Source organism: Seriola dumerili, unplaced genomic scaffold (assembly GCF_002260705.1).
Source record: "Seriola dumerili isolate Sdu_G_001 unplaced genomic scaffold, Sdu_1.0 BDQW01000056.1, whole genome shotgun sequence".
Taxonomy (NCBI): domain Eukaryota; kingdom Metazoa; phylum Chordata; class Actinopteri; order Carangiformes; family Carangidae; genus Seriola; species Seriola dumerili.
The window spans coordinates 6,233,673-6,247,780 of record NW_019174311.1 but is presented as its reverse complement, the minus strand read 5'-3'; the positions used below and the strand labels follow the sequence as shown (position 1 = coordinate 6,247,780).

Sequence of the window (14,108 nt, the reverse complement as noted above, 5' to 3'; positions counted from 1 at the left end):
TTGATTTGATATCATTTGACGTGTTATGTAGCTGACTTATTTAAATGCTTTCTTCTTGTCTTTAGGAGGGAGAAACAAGTGATCCCACCCAGTCAAGACCTAACCCTCCACAGTTTGTGCAAGGAATCATCAGTATGTTCTACTAATACTCGCTCTTGTTAGAAATGTATTTACTCATTTGGATGCTATATTGCTGTCCTCATACTCTGATATGGATATAAAACTTAGTCTCCTCTGTTACAGATGATGCAGAACAGCACCAATATGAAGAATGGCTTCTTCACACCCAGCAGTTACTCCAAATGCAGTTGAAATTTCTGGAGGAACAGATTGGAGTTCACCGCAAATCACGCAAGGCACTGTGTGCTAAGCAACGCACTGCTAAGAAAGCTGGCAGAGAGTTTGCTGAGGCAGATGCAGAAAAGCTCAAGTTGGTTACAGAAGAGCAGAGCAAAATTCAGAAACAGCTTGACCAGGTGTGTAGATTTTAAAGTATCTGAAAAAGACAACTGCAAAAAACCTTATAACAAGTTCACAAATGTGTCTGCTGCAAAGGCACTTGGCATCTTGTTTTGCAATTTCATATCTGTTCATCATTATTTTGTTTTAGGTGCGCAAGCAGCAGAAGGAGCACACCAATCTTATTGCAGAGTACAGAAGCAAGCAGCAGCAGCATCAGCAAGGCTCAGGTCTTCTTACCCCAGGTCATTCTGCACAGGGGGCCCCCCCTCACATGTTTCCCAAGATGCCTGGCCAGATGATGATGGGCCAACAGGGAACAGCAGTAATGGGCCAGCATCCTGGCATGATGCCACAAGGGGGAATGCCTGTCAGGATGCCCCAAGGGCAGCCCTTTATTGGAGGAGCCCAACCTCAGCTGCCTGCAGCTCTTGGAGCCAGTAGTGTCAGGGTCCCAGGTCCTCCTGGGGCTCCAACGGGATTCTTTCCACAGGGGCCTGGAATGCAAGCTGCAGACCCCAGGCTTCTCCAAGAAAGACAGCTTCAACATAGGATGCAAATGGCAAAGCTCCAGCAACAGCAGCAGGTGACGATGGGCCAGCAATCGATGCCACACCCAAATCAACAGTCTGGCTTAATCGCTCAACCACAGTCTGGTATGATGGGGAACCCACTTATGGCCCAACAACAAGCAAGCGCTCAACAGGGAATGCTAGCCAACCAGGCCAGTCAGCAGGGTATGGTGCAGGTTCCACAAGGAATGGTTGGAGGCCAGTCTGTGGCTCCACCTCCACAGAACCTTGTAGGAGGCCAGCCCATTAACCATGCTCAAGCCATGATGGCAGCTCAACCAGGAATTATGGGAAACCAGCCAGTTGCACCATCACAGCAACAGAGGCCTCAGCTGATGATGGGTCAACAGGGAATGGTTGGATCTCCCGGTCATCCAGGCCTCAGGGGTCCCCAGGCACAGTTGACTCCACAACAACAGAGCATTCTGGCCCAACGGATGATTGCATCTCAGCAGCAGCAACAACAGCAGCAGAATCTTGCAAAGAATTTGGCCCACCTCCAGCAGCAGCAGATGGCACAACAAAGACAACCAACACAATTGATCAGTCAGTCCAGCCACGAACAAGGAGGGCTGTCCCAACCCTCTACCCCACAGATGGGTTCCTCACCTTCAGCAGGAAGTATCACACCCCAGCCACAGGGAGCTTCAGACAGCCAAAACTCAGGCCCCAAAGAGGGTGGGATTCTGAGCCCTGATCCAAGAACACCACCACAGCAGAGTGGACCCTCCACTCCCAATCAGATGACTCAACTGGGCCCTGGAAATGACCATCAAACTGATTTTGGACGACAGCAGTTACAACAACAGCAGCATCATCAAAACCAGGTTTATATGGCCCAGCAGCAACAATCAAATCCTCAGTCTGTACCTGAGCAACAAACAAGTTTAGTTGGAAACCAACAAAGTGGTGTGCTTCAACAACAGCAGCAACAACTTCCACTCACTGTCCAGAGGCAAGGTTCCCTTGGTGCTGACAAGCCCATTTTGATGACTGTTAAAGAAGAAGGCAAACCAATTGATTTCTTAGCTCAGCAGCAACAACAGCAAGTGGCTCAAAATGCCATGCAGCAGTCACAAGACCCCAGCCTCCAACAGCAGATCATAGGCCAGAACCATCCTGGCCAGCCACAGCCTGTTGTGATGGGCCATAGTTCACAACAGCAAGCCCTCATAGCCCAGCAGCAAAAACAACAGGCCATAATGGGCATGATGCGAGCCCAGCAGCAAGGAATGATGGCACAGAGACCTGGAGTTCCACCTGGACACATCCGCACTCCTATCAACATCCCAGCTAGTATTGCTCAGAATCCTCAGCTCCGCAATCTCCCCCCAAACCAGCAGATACAGCACATACAGGCCATGATTGCCCAAAGGCAGCTCCAACAGGGTCAGATGCTGCGGATGTCAATGGGTCAGGGACAGCAAAGTCAGTTGAGGTCTCACATGCCACCAGGTCAGATGCCACAAGTTGGGCAGCAGATGCAAGGGATGGAAGGCCAACAGATGACATATGGAGCCATGGGGAAGCCAGGAGCAGTGGGCGCTCAACAACAGCTGGGCCAACAACCTGGTGTTGCTCCTCAGATGCAGCATGGAATGATGGTCCCTGGGCAACAACAGCCACAAGTAGGGGAAATGATGCAGCAGCATATTATGAGAGGCCAGGTACCAGTGCCTCGGTCCCCCATGGACCAGGGTCGTATGATAAGGCCAACATCTCCACGTCAGCCATTAGCTAACTCACCTGGGGATCCACAACGGCACACATTTAGTCAAGCTATGGGTATGCGTCCACCCACTCCTAACCAGAACCAACAGCAAGCACTAATGGCAGCTGCAGCAGGCCGCATGCAGGGCTCTCCATCCCATGCATATTCTCCTAGAGGTCCCTTTGGAATGAGCCCAGCCCACCCAGCCTCACCCCATTCATCCCATGTCTCCTCGCCTTCAGTAGTTGACAACAGGGCTGGAAGGGGAAGTCCATACAACCAAGTCAAAGCATCCCCACTCAGGTCACCTGGAGCCAAGAGTCCACTTGATTGTCCAGGACTGAAAGTAGAAAGTCAAACATCAGGCAATGAAACATCTCAGACAGCCTCAGTTATCCCCAATGGGCCACAAAAAGGCATGAATGTTCAGCAACAGTCGCATCAGGTTACAGAGAGCCATCTTCCTCACACACAGCATGGCTCTAGAGAAGGGGAGGTATGCAAGATGACCCTACAGAACATTAAACAAGAGCCAAGGGAGGTTCAGTGTGATGGTGCAGCAGAGGCTCATCCTGGGGCTATAAAGCGAGAAGTAACAGGTGAGGTGGTTACTTCGGGGAACAACACTAGCTTTATTAATGCTGGAGACCCTGGAACTCAAGGCCCTAGGTCAGAGACTGGACAGCAACTGCTACAGAAACTCCTGCGAACCAAGAACCTTCAGCTTGGTGCTCAGAGACCCTCTGAAGGCATCCATAATGAGATCAATGGCCACATCAACAGTAAATTAGCAATGCTGGAGCAAAAACTTCAAGGGACTCCACGAAATATGGAGGTATGTTTTTTACATTCATTGTTTTTGCCCTAATTATGCAGTTGTTTGTGAGGGAATAACCTCATTCATTTTCTCAATCCTTTACAGGACTTACAGTCTATAACAAAAAGGGCTCCTGTACAAAAGCCAAAGCGCACTAACAAGGCAGCTGGAGACCGAGGGCCGAATGCACGGAAGAAAAATAAGAAGGAAGAAGTTGGAAAAAGTGCTGAAGCCTTAATAAAGCAACTCAAACAGGTAGGGGATGGGTGATAGGGATGACAAATATTGATTTCCTTAATTATTTTTGCCATGAATGTTTTGAAGAGTGGTTTTTCATCATATAGACTAATGGATATATCCCCTTCAGGGTCTCTCTTTGCTGCCCCTGATGGAGCCTTCTATCACCGCCAGTCTGGATCTGTTTGCCCCTTTTGGGAGCAGCCCAGCCAATGGCAAAGCCCAGCTCAAAGGATCCTTTGGAAATGCAGTGCTGGACAATATCCCAGACTACTACTCTCAGTTACTCACTAAGGTATAACTAAGCTGCAACATGTACCAGTGGGTAGCTGTTGCAGGTTGTTGATGAATGCTTCTTCAAAAATAAAGTTGTTATACAAGCCTATTGTTTTATGCCTTTACAGAGTAACCTCAGTAACCCACCAACACCCCCATCCTCCCTGCCACCAACCCCTCCACCCTCAGTACAGCACAAGCTGCTGAATGGAGTGACTCCTGGGGAGGAGCTCTCTGAGGGTCAGAAAGACACAGAGCCAGCAGAAGAGCCAATGGGTAAACAATGATGGATTTGGCATGAAATTATTGTTTTTCATAAATATTTAATCTGCAGTTGTACAGTAACTGGGTTTTAAATTCGCTGTAATTTTCCCTGCAGAATCTGTTACAGAGGAGGTAAAGAGTGTAGACATTCTGGCAGCTCTCCCCACTCCACCACATAACCAGAATGAGGACATCAGGTACAATAGGAGGATTGTTTTTCTTTGTCAACCAGAATACATGGATTTCTTGTTGTTTAGGCTATAAACCTAGGAGATGTCCTTTTTTTTAACAGGATGGAGAGTGATGACGAGGATGCCCCTGAAAGTATCATCCCAGCATCTTCCCCTGAGAGTAATGTAGGGGAAGAAACACCACGTTTCCCTCACCTACGGGAGCCTAAAGAGGAGGAGACAGAGAGAGCAATATCCCCCATCATCCCCCTCATACCTCGCACTGCCATACCAGGTATTTTACGACCTTCTAAATGATAAATGTAACTCCGAAAAACAACAGCAACATGTATTGTATCAGCAAGTTATGGAGAAATCCATTCTGAAAGTGTTGCATTACATTTTACTGATTAAGACTTTAATTTTTCCAATAAATCCATTTATATTGCTAAAATGCAAACTGACAAAAGATGGATTCACACATTTGCTTCTGTTGTAGCATTCCCAGAAAACAAACCGTTCGAAGCAGCTGATAGCAAGGTAGTTTCCACATCCAACCACTGGGACAAGGCCAAAAACAACGAGGTGTCTGTTACCTTCACATTGTCCTCTGCTGCAGCCAAGGTACTAAGCCGTGATATCATTGCACCTTGTTTAACCTTTTTTTATCTTCATGTATTGTGAAAAAAAACTTGAATTGCCTTTTTTCCAGAAACTGAACCACGTGATGATGGCCATGGCCCAGTTGCTCAACATTAGAATGCCGGGTTCTTATGAGGTGACTTTCCCTTCCCAAAACCCTGACATGCCTGCAGTGGATGGGCCTGGGAAAGGACCCAGCCAGTCAGGTATGCATTCAGAGACGATTTTGTGCATTTGGATTGTCCTGTTGTCTCACTGGGTTAGGAAGTTTATCATACAGGTCACAACATCTGGGTGTGAATCTGTGTCAAGACATTTCTCACATTAGCCTACAACAACCAGTCGTGCAATTAATGTCCTGAATCATTTGCTTCCAATTTAAAGTATCTGTTGAAGGTAACGCAATGTCAAAGTCTTGAAAGTCTTTTTTGGCCTCTTGTGATGCCAGTCTCTTGCTTGTAGCTTGAGCATGTGAGTTGAGCAGAGTTGCTGTTCGAAACGTTTTGTCACTGCTGTCGAGTGACTACACTGCTAGGGAAACACTTGTATACTAACATTGCTCTCAAACACAAATGCAAGCGTTTAAGTTTCTTAAGACTAATGTTAAGGTGGCGCTGTTTTCCAGGGGCTCTGTGTACAAAGGACGGTGCCTCACCCAGTCAGGATGAGTGGCTCAGGCAGTTTGATGTGTCTCTGCCAGGCTGTACATTGAAGAAACAAGTTGACATTCTGGCACTTATTAAACAGGTTAGTCATTACGGGACTCTTGAGAACTGTGTAAATTATTGACCTTTTTTGATCTTGTTCCTTGTATTATATATTTCCTGAAAGCTGTAGATCTCATGTGTTTTTCTCCCAGGAATTCCCAGAAAAAGAGGACAAACCGGTCCAGCACTGTTACACAACCAATGTAAATGACTTGGATGTGCGCCACCTTCCTATTATACCAGTGGAGGAATCTCCACCCCCATCACCATCTCCTCCACAACCTCCCCCATCTGTCCCAGATCCGACGAGTGAAGCTGAACCTTCCAAAAAATCCGCTTCTCCATCCCCCTCTCCCTCCAGTCCCACCATTGTCCAGATCAAGACTGAACCTGAACCTGAACCTGAACCTGAACCTAAACCTGAACCTGAACAGGATGTTGATCCTCCTACTGATGCTGCTCAACCAACTGATGTCACAGAGTCTGAAGTTGCTGCTCCAGAGTCGGTCACTGATCCACCACCTGCGTCTGCAGTTTCTGATCCTACTGCTCCTACTGAAGATCAGCAGGATCTGAGTCCTGTCGTCAAAGAGGAGGACTCAGCTGCTGATCCAGCACAACCTCCTAAAGATTCTCCCAGCACCATGGAGTCCTCCCCTAAGGCTACCAAGCAGCGCAGGCCTCTCTCCCCTGATGAGGAGGTGGTACACCCCAAAGTCAAAAAATGGAAGGGGATTCGCTGGAAGCGTCTTCAGATTGTCATCTCAATACGTAAGGGTGGGTCTAAGAAAGAGAGCAGCCGGGAGGTGTCTGAGCTGATGGAACGCTTGCGCATTACTCTTAGACCAGACAAGCTGCCTCGGGATAAACGTAAATGCTGTTTCTGCCACGAGGAAGGTGATGGAGCTACAGATGGGCCTGCCCGCTTGCTTAACATTGATGTGGACCTGTGGGTGCACCTTAACTGTGCCCTGTGGTCCACAGAGGTGTATGAGACGCAGGGGGGTGCCCTTATCAATGTGGAGGTAGCCCTGCGTCGTGGATTGCGGACTCTTTGCGCATACTGCCAGAAAACAGGTGCCACCAACAGCTGCAACAGACTGCGATGCCCGAATGTCTACCACTTTGCCTGTGCCATCCGGGCACGCTGCATGTTCTTCAAGGACAAGACCATGTTGTGCACTCAGCATAAGCTGAAGGGGCCCAGTGAAGATGAGCTAAGCACATTTGCTGTTTTACGGCGTGTCTACATTGAGCGTGATGAGGTGAAGCAGATTGCCAGCATCTTACAGCGAGGTGACCGCATCCACCTGTTCCGTGTTGGTGGTCTCATCTTTCATGCTGTTGGCCAGTTGCTACCCTCCCAAATGACCAACTTCCACTCACCCACTGCCATCTTCCCGGTTGGCTATGAGGCCACACGCATCTACTGGAGCACCCGTGTGCCCAACAAGCGCTGTCGCTACCGCTGCCGCATCAGCGAGGATGATAGTCGCCCCCTGTTTGAGGTGCGTGTTCTGGAGCATGGCATGGAGGATTTGCAGTACCGCGACACAACTCCAGAGGGTGAGAACATATACATTGCTTTCACTTTGTTATATGGTATCTCTGAGTGTTAAGATAAGTAATAAACTCTCTTGACCATTGACTGAATTAAATTCACTGTCTTTGTCTTTAGGAATCTGGGACCGGGTAGTTCAGGAGGTGGCTAAACTCCGAGATGAATCGTCCATGTTGAAGCTGTTCACTGAACATGTCAAAGGAGAGGAAATGTATGGTCTCACAGTTCATGCTGTCATGCGAATCACTGAGTCGGTAAGAATTTGCAGCAGGAAGGAATATCACTCTGTGTCCCATTTACTTTGTCTTTATCTCCCAGTTGTAATCGAAGCTCTTTAGTAGACAACGGTCGAGTGTCAGGCTTTGAAAACCCATGTTATAGATTAAACTAAATATCACAAGCAGACATGATATATGAAAAGCTTTACCCTGTGACTAGCCCTCTTGGGCTACAGAGCTACACAAGTCATGCTATGACATAATGAGTCTACTATACATAAAAGTGCATGATTAACACAATTTATGTTACTTTGTTGTGTTTTAGTTGCCTGGAGTGGAGAACTGCCAGAACTATCAGTTCCGATATGGCCGTCACCCTCTGATGGAGCTCCCTCTGATGATCAATCCCACCGGCTGTGCTCGCTCTGAGCCCAAGGTTCCCACACACTGCAAGAGGTGAAGACAGCAGTACTTAAGCAATAAGCCACAAGAAGCTGAGCTTTAAAGTAAAACTTAACATGTTAGGAGAGTAAAACCTGTGTGGCTGGTAGAAAATGATTTTAAGCATGGTGTCAGTCCTGTTGGACAGGATTGTTGACTTAAATATTAATGCTTTTGTGCAGTTACACAATATTAGCACAGAATGTTTTTGTTGGTTATCTTATATCAGTCGTTTTAAAGTTTTCCTCACCAGGTAACATATTCTTTTACAGTTGATGAAAAAAGTTCCTCAATATGTAACCCAACAAATATGCAGTCCCATGTTGAGGACCAAAGCTCTTAAACTCTTAATTTGATGCACAGTTGTAGACTAAATACATCTTACAAATGCCTGGGGTACCCACTCACACTTTGTTTTCTTTTTGTCTCAAGGCCTCACACTTTAAATAGCACCAGCATGTCAAAAGCCTACCAGAGCACCTTCACTGGAGAGCTCAACACACCATACAGCAAGCAGTTTGTCCACTCCAAGTCCTCCCAGTATCGCCGCCTGAAGACCGAGTGGAAGAACAATGTGTATCTGGCACGATCCCGCATTCAGGGCCTGGGTCTGTACGCTGCCAAGGATCTGGAGAAGCACACCATGGTCATTGAGTACATCGGTACTGTCATACGCAACGAGGTCGCCAATCGCCGTGAGAAGATCTACGAGTCACAGGTACATCAATAAAACACTGGCCCTCGGATATAAAGTCCACAGAAATGATTCCTTTGGGTTAAAATTTGAAGAATTCAGAATAAGTTGGGGAAGCATTTATTTTGGTGGGGTACCCAAATTTATTCTACAACAGGACAACACTTCAAAACTAAAAAAAACTTTGAATGGAAGAGTGCGTATCGATCTTTTTCTGCTTCCTTTGTCTTAACTTAGAACCGTGGGATCTACATGTTCCGCATCAACAATGAACAGGTGATTGATGCCACTCTGACAGGTGGCCCAGCTCGGTAAGTGTTGATTTGTCACTGGTTTTCTCATTGTAAATCATTGTAAACCCTTGCGTTTGACTAATATGTGTTTTTTTTTTTAACTGGCATCTTTTTCTCGTTTCCAGCTACGTCAACCATTCCTGTGCCCCCAACTGTGTTGCTGAGGTTGTAACATTTGACAAGGAGGACAAGATTATCATCATTTCCAGCCGCAGGATCCCCAAGGGAGAAGAGGTGCAGTGCATTAGAAAGCTTTCCACTCTTCACTCTTGCATGTCACCTTAATTTTACTACCTTTTCTATGTTTTTGCTTATCATTATTATTATTATTGTTTATGCAATTAAGATTTTCAGCTCCTGTTAACTGTATCTGTTTGTTAATTCCAGCTGACCTATGACTACCAGTTTGATTTTGAGGATGATCAGCACAAGATCCCTTGCCATTGTGGAGCTTGGAATTGCCGCAAGTGGATGAACTAAGGAGAAGAAAGAAAAATGGAGAACTTCCCTCTCACTGGTGCCAGAACACTCCTGCGCCAAAGCCTTTGAATCCTACATAGCCAGTGCATAAGCTGTTCTGAAAGATGTGGATGGAGGAAGGCTGGCCTCCGCCATTGAAAGACTAAAGCGGTGACACCTGTAGCCAAAGGTTTGAAGAGCATTAATCAATAAAAGCAACCGACCACCGCCATCAGCAGCAGCTTGATGGTGGGACTGACTTTCATGTTTGGACTAGTGAATCACCCTTTCCTCAGCCAAAACCCTTTTCCCCCCTTCGACTGTTCTCAATAAGCTTACAGTGGCTGGAAAACAATCCTCAACATCTACCAAATGATTCTGACCCTCTGATATCAATACTCGTAGTGCAGAGCTCATCTGGAGCTTCGACAAAAAGCCATTTTAAAATACTAAGAATGAACTAATGATGCATTTTTATGTTTTAAGTCGGACCTATTTCCTGTCCCACCTAACCACACCTCCCCCTTACCTCCCAGAAAAGGCACTTTCCCATCAAGTCATCAATGAAGACAACACGGATATTGGCTAGCTAGACAATCTTGATGTGGCTCTGTGTAAGAACTACATATGATCGATGGAAAAAAAAAAAAAAAAAAGATGTAAGTTAATATAAAATTTGAGATGCTATTGATCTGTGTCTCCAGAGGCACCAGATGTTCTGACTGTGTGGAGTCCCAAGGTGGGTTAGTTGGACTCAGTCTACCTCATTGATTTAGCGGGAAGTGACTGCTTTGTATGAAAACTGTTAACTGCTACTGTGGAACCGGGGGGAAAGGGGGAATGTTTTTATGGGCTTAGCCTTCTCGGACAAGCAGGGAATCTTAAGCAGCAGGTTTGCTCTATCTACTCTATGCTGATGATGATTTACAAAAATGAGCCAACATAATTATTATTCATGAATTATTTATACAGAGGAAATATATGACAGTTTTGATAAGATATTGCATTAAAATCACAATCAGAAGCTTAGCGGGTGTCCTGTATGCCACCAAATCATCCTGGATATTGATGTAGCTTTTTCTTTTTTTTTTTCTTTTTTTTTGTACTTTTTATTTATGCGTCTCAAAACCATGCTATTAGCTGTGTGAAAGCACAATAACATCCACCTTTTAAGTTGCTTAAGACCGTAATGGTGTGAGTGAATGGCTCTAGGATCACAGGACAAATGGTCTTTGAAGAAGACTATGAAGTCCAAAACTAACCAAGTACACATTTTGCTTGTCGCTTCATACATTGAAGTTCCACTTGTTGAAAACCAGCCGGTGGATGCATGACTACTGTCCCATTTAATGCTTTTTATTCCCCAGCAACTCGACCTTTTCACAACTCAACCTTAAACTTTGAATCATGCCTCTTCCTCTCTGTATAATTTCGTGGACTGTTGTTAAACTTTACTGTAGTAAGTCTTCCTCTGCCTGAGTACAGCCTGCAGTGTTTCTACTTCCCCTGTAGTGTGCTTTTCTAGTGCTGGTACTGTCCTCTTGAGGCTGAACTGATGGCAGGGAAAGACTTATTGGAAAAAAGGGCATTTGTTTTCATTTCTATGTAAGATGAATGAAAAAAGTCTTTAAAGGGAGCTTTACTGAAACTCCACCTTCCCATACTACTTTGTTTCCTCCTTCCCCTAACCTAAGACCTCACATGATTTAAAAATGCAAAGTTGTACAAACTGTATATATAGTATATGCATTAGGGGACAGCAACTCTTTATCCAGCCCCTTTGTAATCAATAAAGTCAAAAGTGTAGAGAAATAAAATTGAAAAAAAATCAACCACTGGATATCATTTTAACAAAGATAAAGCTGTATATAAATATAAATATATGTAAAATGGCAAACTAATATCTTTATGTATATGAACCAGAGTGTTTTGCATTTACCTGTTTTTCTATTAGTGTTTTTTGCTATAAGCTCTCAGAGACAAGTTTGTTAAAATAGGTATGAGAAAATGTCTGGTCTTCTCCAATCAGTTGCGACGAGAAGCCGAGGTGATTACAAAACTGTTTGGATTCATGTGGAGAGTCATTAATTAAGACATGAAAATCACTTCTTGCATAAAGCAGTACAATGGTGCATAGCATTTGTATTTATGTAATATTGTTCGTGTTTATTTTTCTTTTTATTTATGCTACTGCTTGTTGATTACCAAAACCTGTCCCTTAATCGGTTACAATTGGATTAATATACTCTTGAATGGAAAATCTTGAATTCCCTAGAATATTGTTAGTGTTTTGCTTTTTTATATCTTCCCTATAGAAGTGAATGTGTTGGTAAACCTTGTGAAATGGTTACTTGGCCTAATGTATGTTATGATGTAATACTCAAAGTTAATCCCATACTTAACCTGGTAATGAATTGCACTCTCATAGTATAAACGGAGAACTTCTCTAAAGTGGTAGATATTGATCAAGTATCCGAAGCAGTGATATATATATTTTTTGGTATGTTTCTATTTCAAGGGAAGACCATGACGAGACATTATGCCGCTCACTGGATTTTAGCCTGAATAATTTTTAACTTCTCTGAATCTTAATTTAAGTTCTCTGCATATCTTATAATTTAATAAAGTTTGCTCAAATTGAAGGTTTTTTTTAACCTCACCTACTTTTTAAAAAGATGTTGCATCTGTACAGCAGAGATACTTTTAGGGAATATGAATAAATATAATGATCATTTTTATTGTATGTGGCATGTTTTGTATGGATATTATTTTGAATTGTACATATTTTTTTCAGGACGCCAGAGGTTGCATCTCTTTATATACAGCTTTCCCACTCCCTCTCCCCTTCATCTTATTTCTTTGTCTGCTTTTGTTTCTTGTAAAGGAAAATAAAATGCATTTTAAATATGTGCTCAGTTTTCTTTTCGTTTTAAGCTCAAAATCCAAGCAGCCTCCTGAAATAGTAACAAAAAAATTAATTGACTTCTTGTAGAGCTTTGTGCCACATCTCATGGCCGTCATCATCACATGGAGTTTGGTTCCGCTGTCAGTCTCTTCTAAGTGAAACTTCGGTGATGTGATTCCAGTTTGTGGTTGTATATGAAATGATCTGATTAAGGCCGCAAGGTTTGACTGAAAGCTCTTGGAAAAATCCTAATAAGTGAGACTGAGTTAAGAACTATCTGTAAAAGCAGTAACTATCTTTTCCTCCTGCGCCCAGGTGAGACGATTGCCAACCATCTGGTTTCACACTCAGGACTCATGAAGCAGGTGTTGACAAAATAATAGAAACCTGTGAAAAAATGATGCAATTTACAACCACAAACCAGCTTTAAAAAAACAGTTGACTGTATAAAGGATAGGTTCACAATTTTAATTCAAGTCAGTCTGAAAACAGTAGTCAGGAACACTGAAAACTGCTTTTGCTCACTACAGTCATTCCTCCTATTGATACTGGCCATTAAGAGATCTCTTCCTGATGACGCACAAAACAAACATTGTTCAAAATACATTCAGTTTATCTGAAGTTAATGAGGCTTCAGCAGTCTGTTAATCAGTTCAGTTCAAGTGGGTATATTCCAAAGTTAGTCTTCTCTAATGCACGATTCCCTCGTGTGACTGAGGAAACACAAGGAAGAAACTTTGTACTTAGTGTTTTAGTACAAAATCCATTCTTTGTATTTCTGCAGACAGTAACACAAAGAGGGAACTACACATTAAGACTTAATTTTGTAAGATACCAACATGATTTGATTAATGCAGTCACCTGAAGCCTCATTATCTATATTGTTGCATGGAATGAGGATTGTGTATGGAAGCCCATCTCCGCCAGTAAAAGAAAAATAAGATAAAAACGCCTTGATTAAAAAAAATAAAATAAATGTTCGTTATAATTATGAGATAAAAGGTCTTGGGGAGTCTTCCTAAGGTGATCATTGAGGCACCATCAGCTGGGGCGGAAAACTACAGCTTTGAAAATTTGAAAAAAAAAAAAAAAAGTGGTTGTGTGAAGTGAACTTGCCAGACCATCTCTGCTTGGGTTACATTAGCCGCTACTGACCTGAATCTATGACCAAACTGTTGGAAGTCGAGTTGCATTGTGGGTAATGCAGGCGCCACTTTTTGATAAGGAAGAATAATGACTGGAATAAAAATAAAATAAAATAAAAAAAAAGATATCTCTGGTTTTGTTGCATTGATTTTGATCTTTTTAAACTGTCCATAGTAAGTCCAACGGTGTAGTCAGTGGAGTATGAACAGTAGACAGTTGAAGACAGACTTGAAAATATGTGAATCCTATCCTTTAATCCCAAACACACAATGAACACAGCGTATGGCATCTTGAATGAGCAGCACAGTTGGAGTCACAGATAACAAAAAGAGGAATTTATTGTATATCATCTATATACACTTTTGAACTAATTCTGAAAAGATTTGCACAACATGATTTTTGAAATCTTGAAGTATTACTTATGAACAGGATGTCTGATGGTCATATACCCATGGCAACAAACCAAACATGGACAGGAGTGTTTTGACAATTTTGGTTCAACTGACAGCAGTCTCCCCACCCCCCCCACCCCCCCA

At 43.7% G+C, this 14,108-nt stretch overlaps 1 protein-coding gene across 1 annotated transcript in view; it reads left to right on the top strand.

Moving 5' to 3' along the window:
- Positions 1-12,428, top strand: part of kmt2d (lysine methyltransferase 2D) — a 28,249-nt gene extending 15,821 nt beyond the window's left edge. Inside the window, 18 exon segments of the mRNA XM_022741575.1 lie at positions 66-132; positions 244-476; positions 611-3,577; positions 3,665-3,814; positions 3,927-4,091; positions 4,201-4,348; positions 4,452-4,533; positions 4,629-4,801; positions 5,006-5,130; positions 5,219-5,354; positions 5,774-5,895; positions 6,008-7,421; positions 7,534-7,670; positions 7,960-8,090; positions 8,508-8,793; positions 9,007-9,080; positions 9,188-9,296; positions 9,450-12,428. Coding sequence (XP_022597296.1) covers positions 66-132; positions 244-476; positions 611-3,577; positions 3,665-3,814; positions 3,927-4,091; positions 4,201-4,348; positions 4,452-4,533; positions 4,629-4,801; positions 5,006-5,130; positions 5,219-5,354; positions 5,774-5,895; positions 6,008-7,421; positions 7,534-7,670; positions 7,960-8,090; positions 8,508-8,793; positions 9,007-9,080; positions 9,188-9,296; positions 9,450-9,542 — 6,612 coding nt within the window. The 3' untranslated portion in view covers positions 9,543-12,428.
- The last annotated feature ends 1,680 nt before the right edge of the window (positions 12,429-14,108 follow it).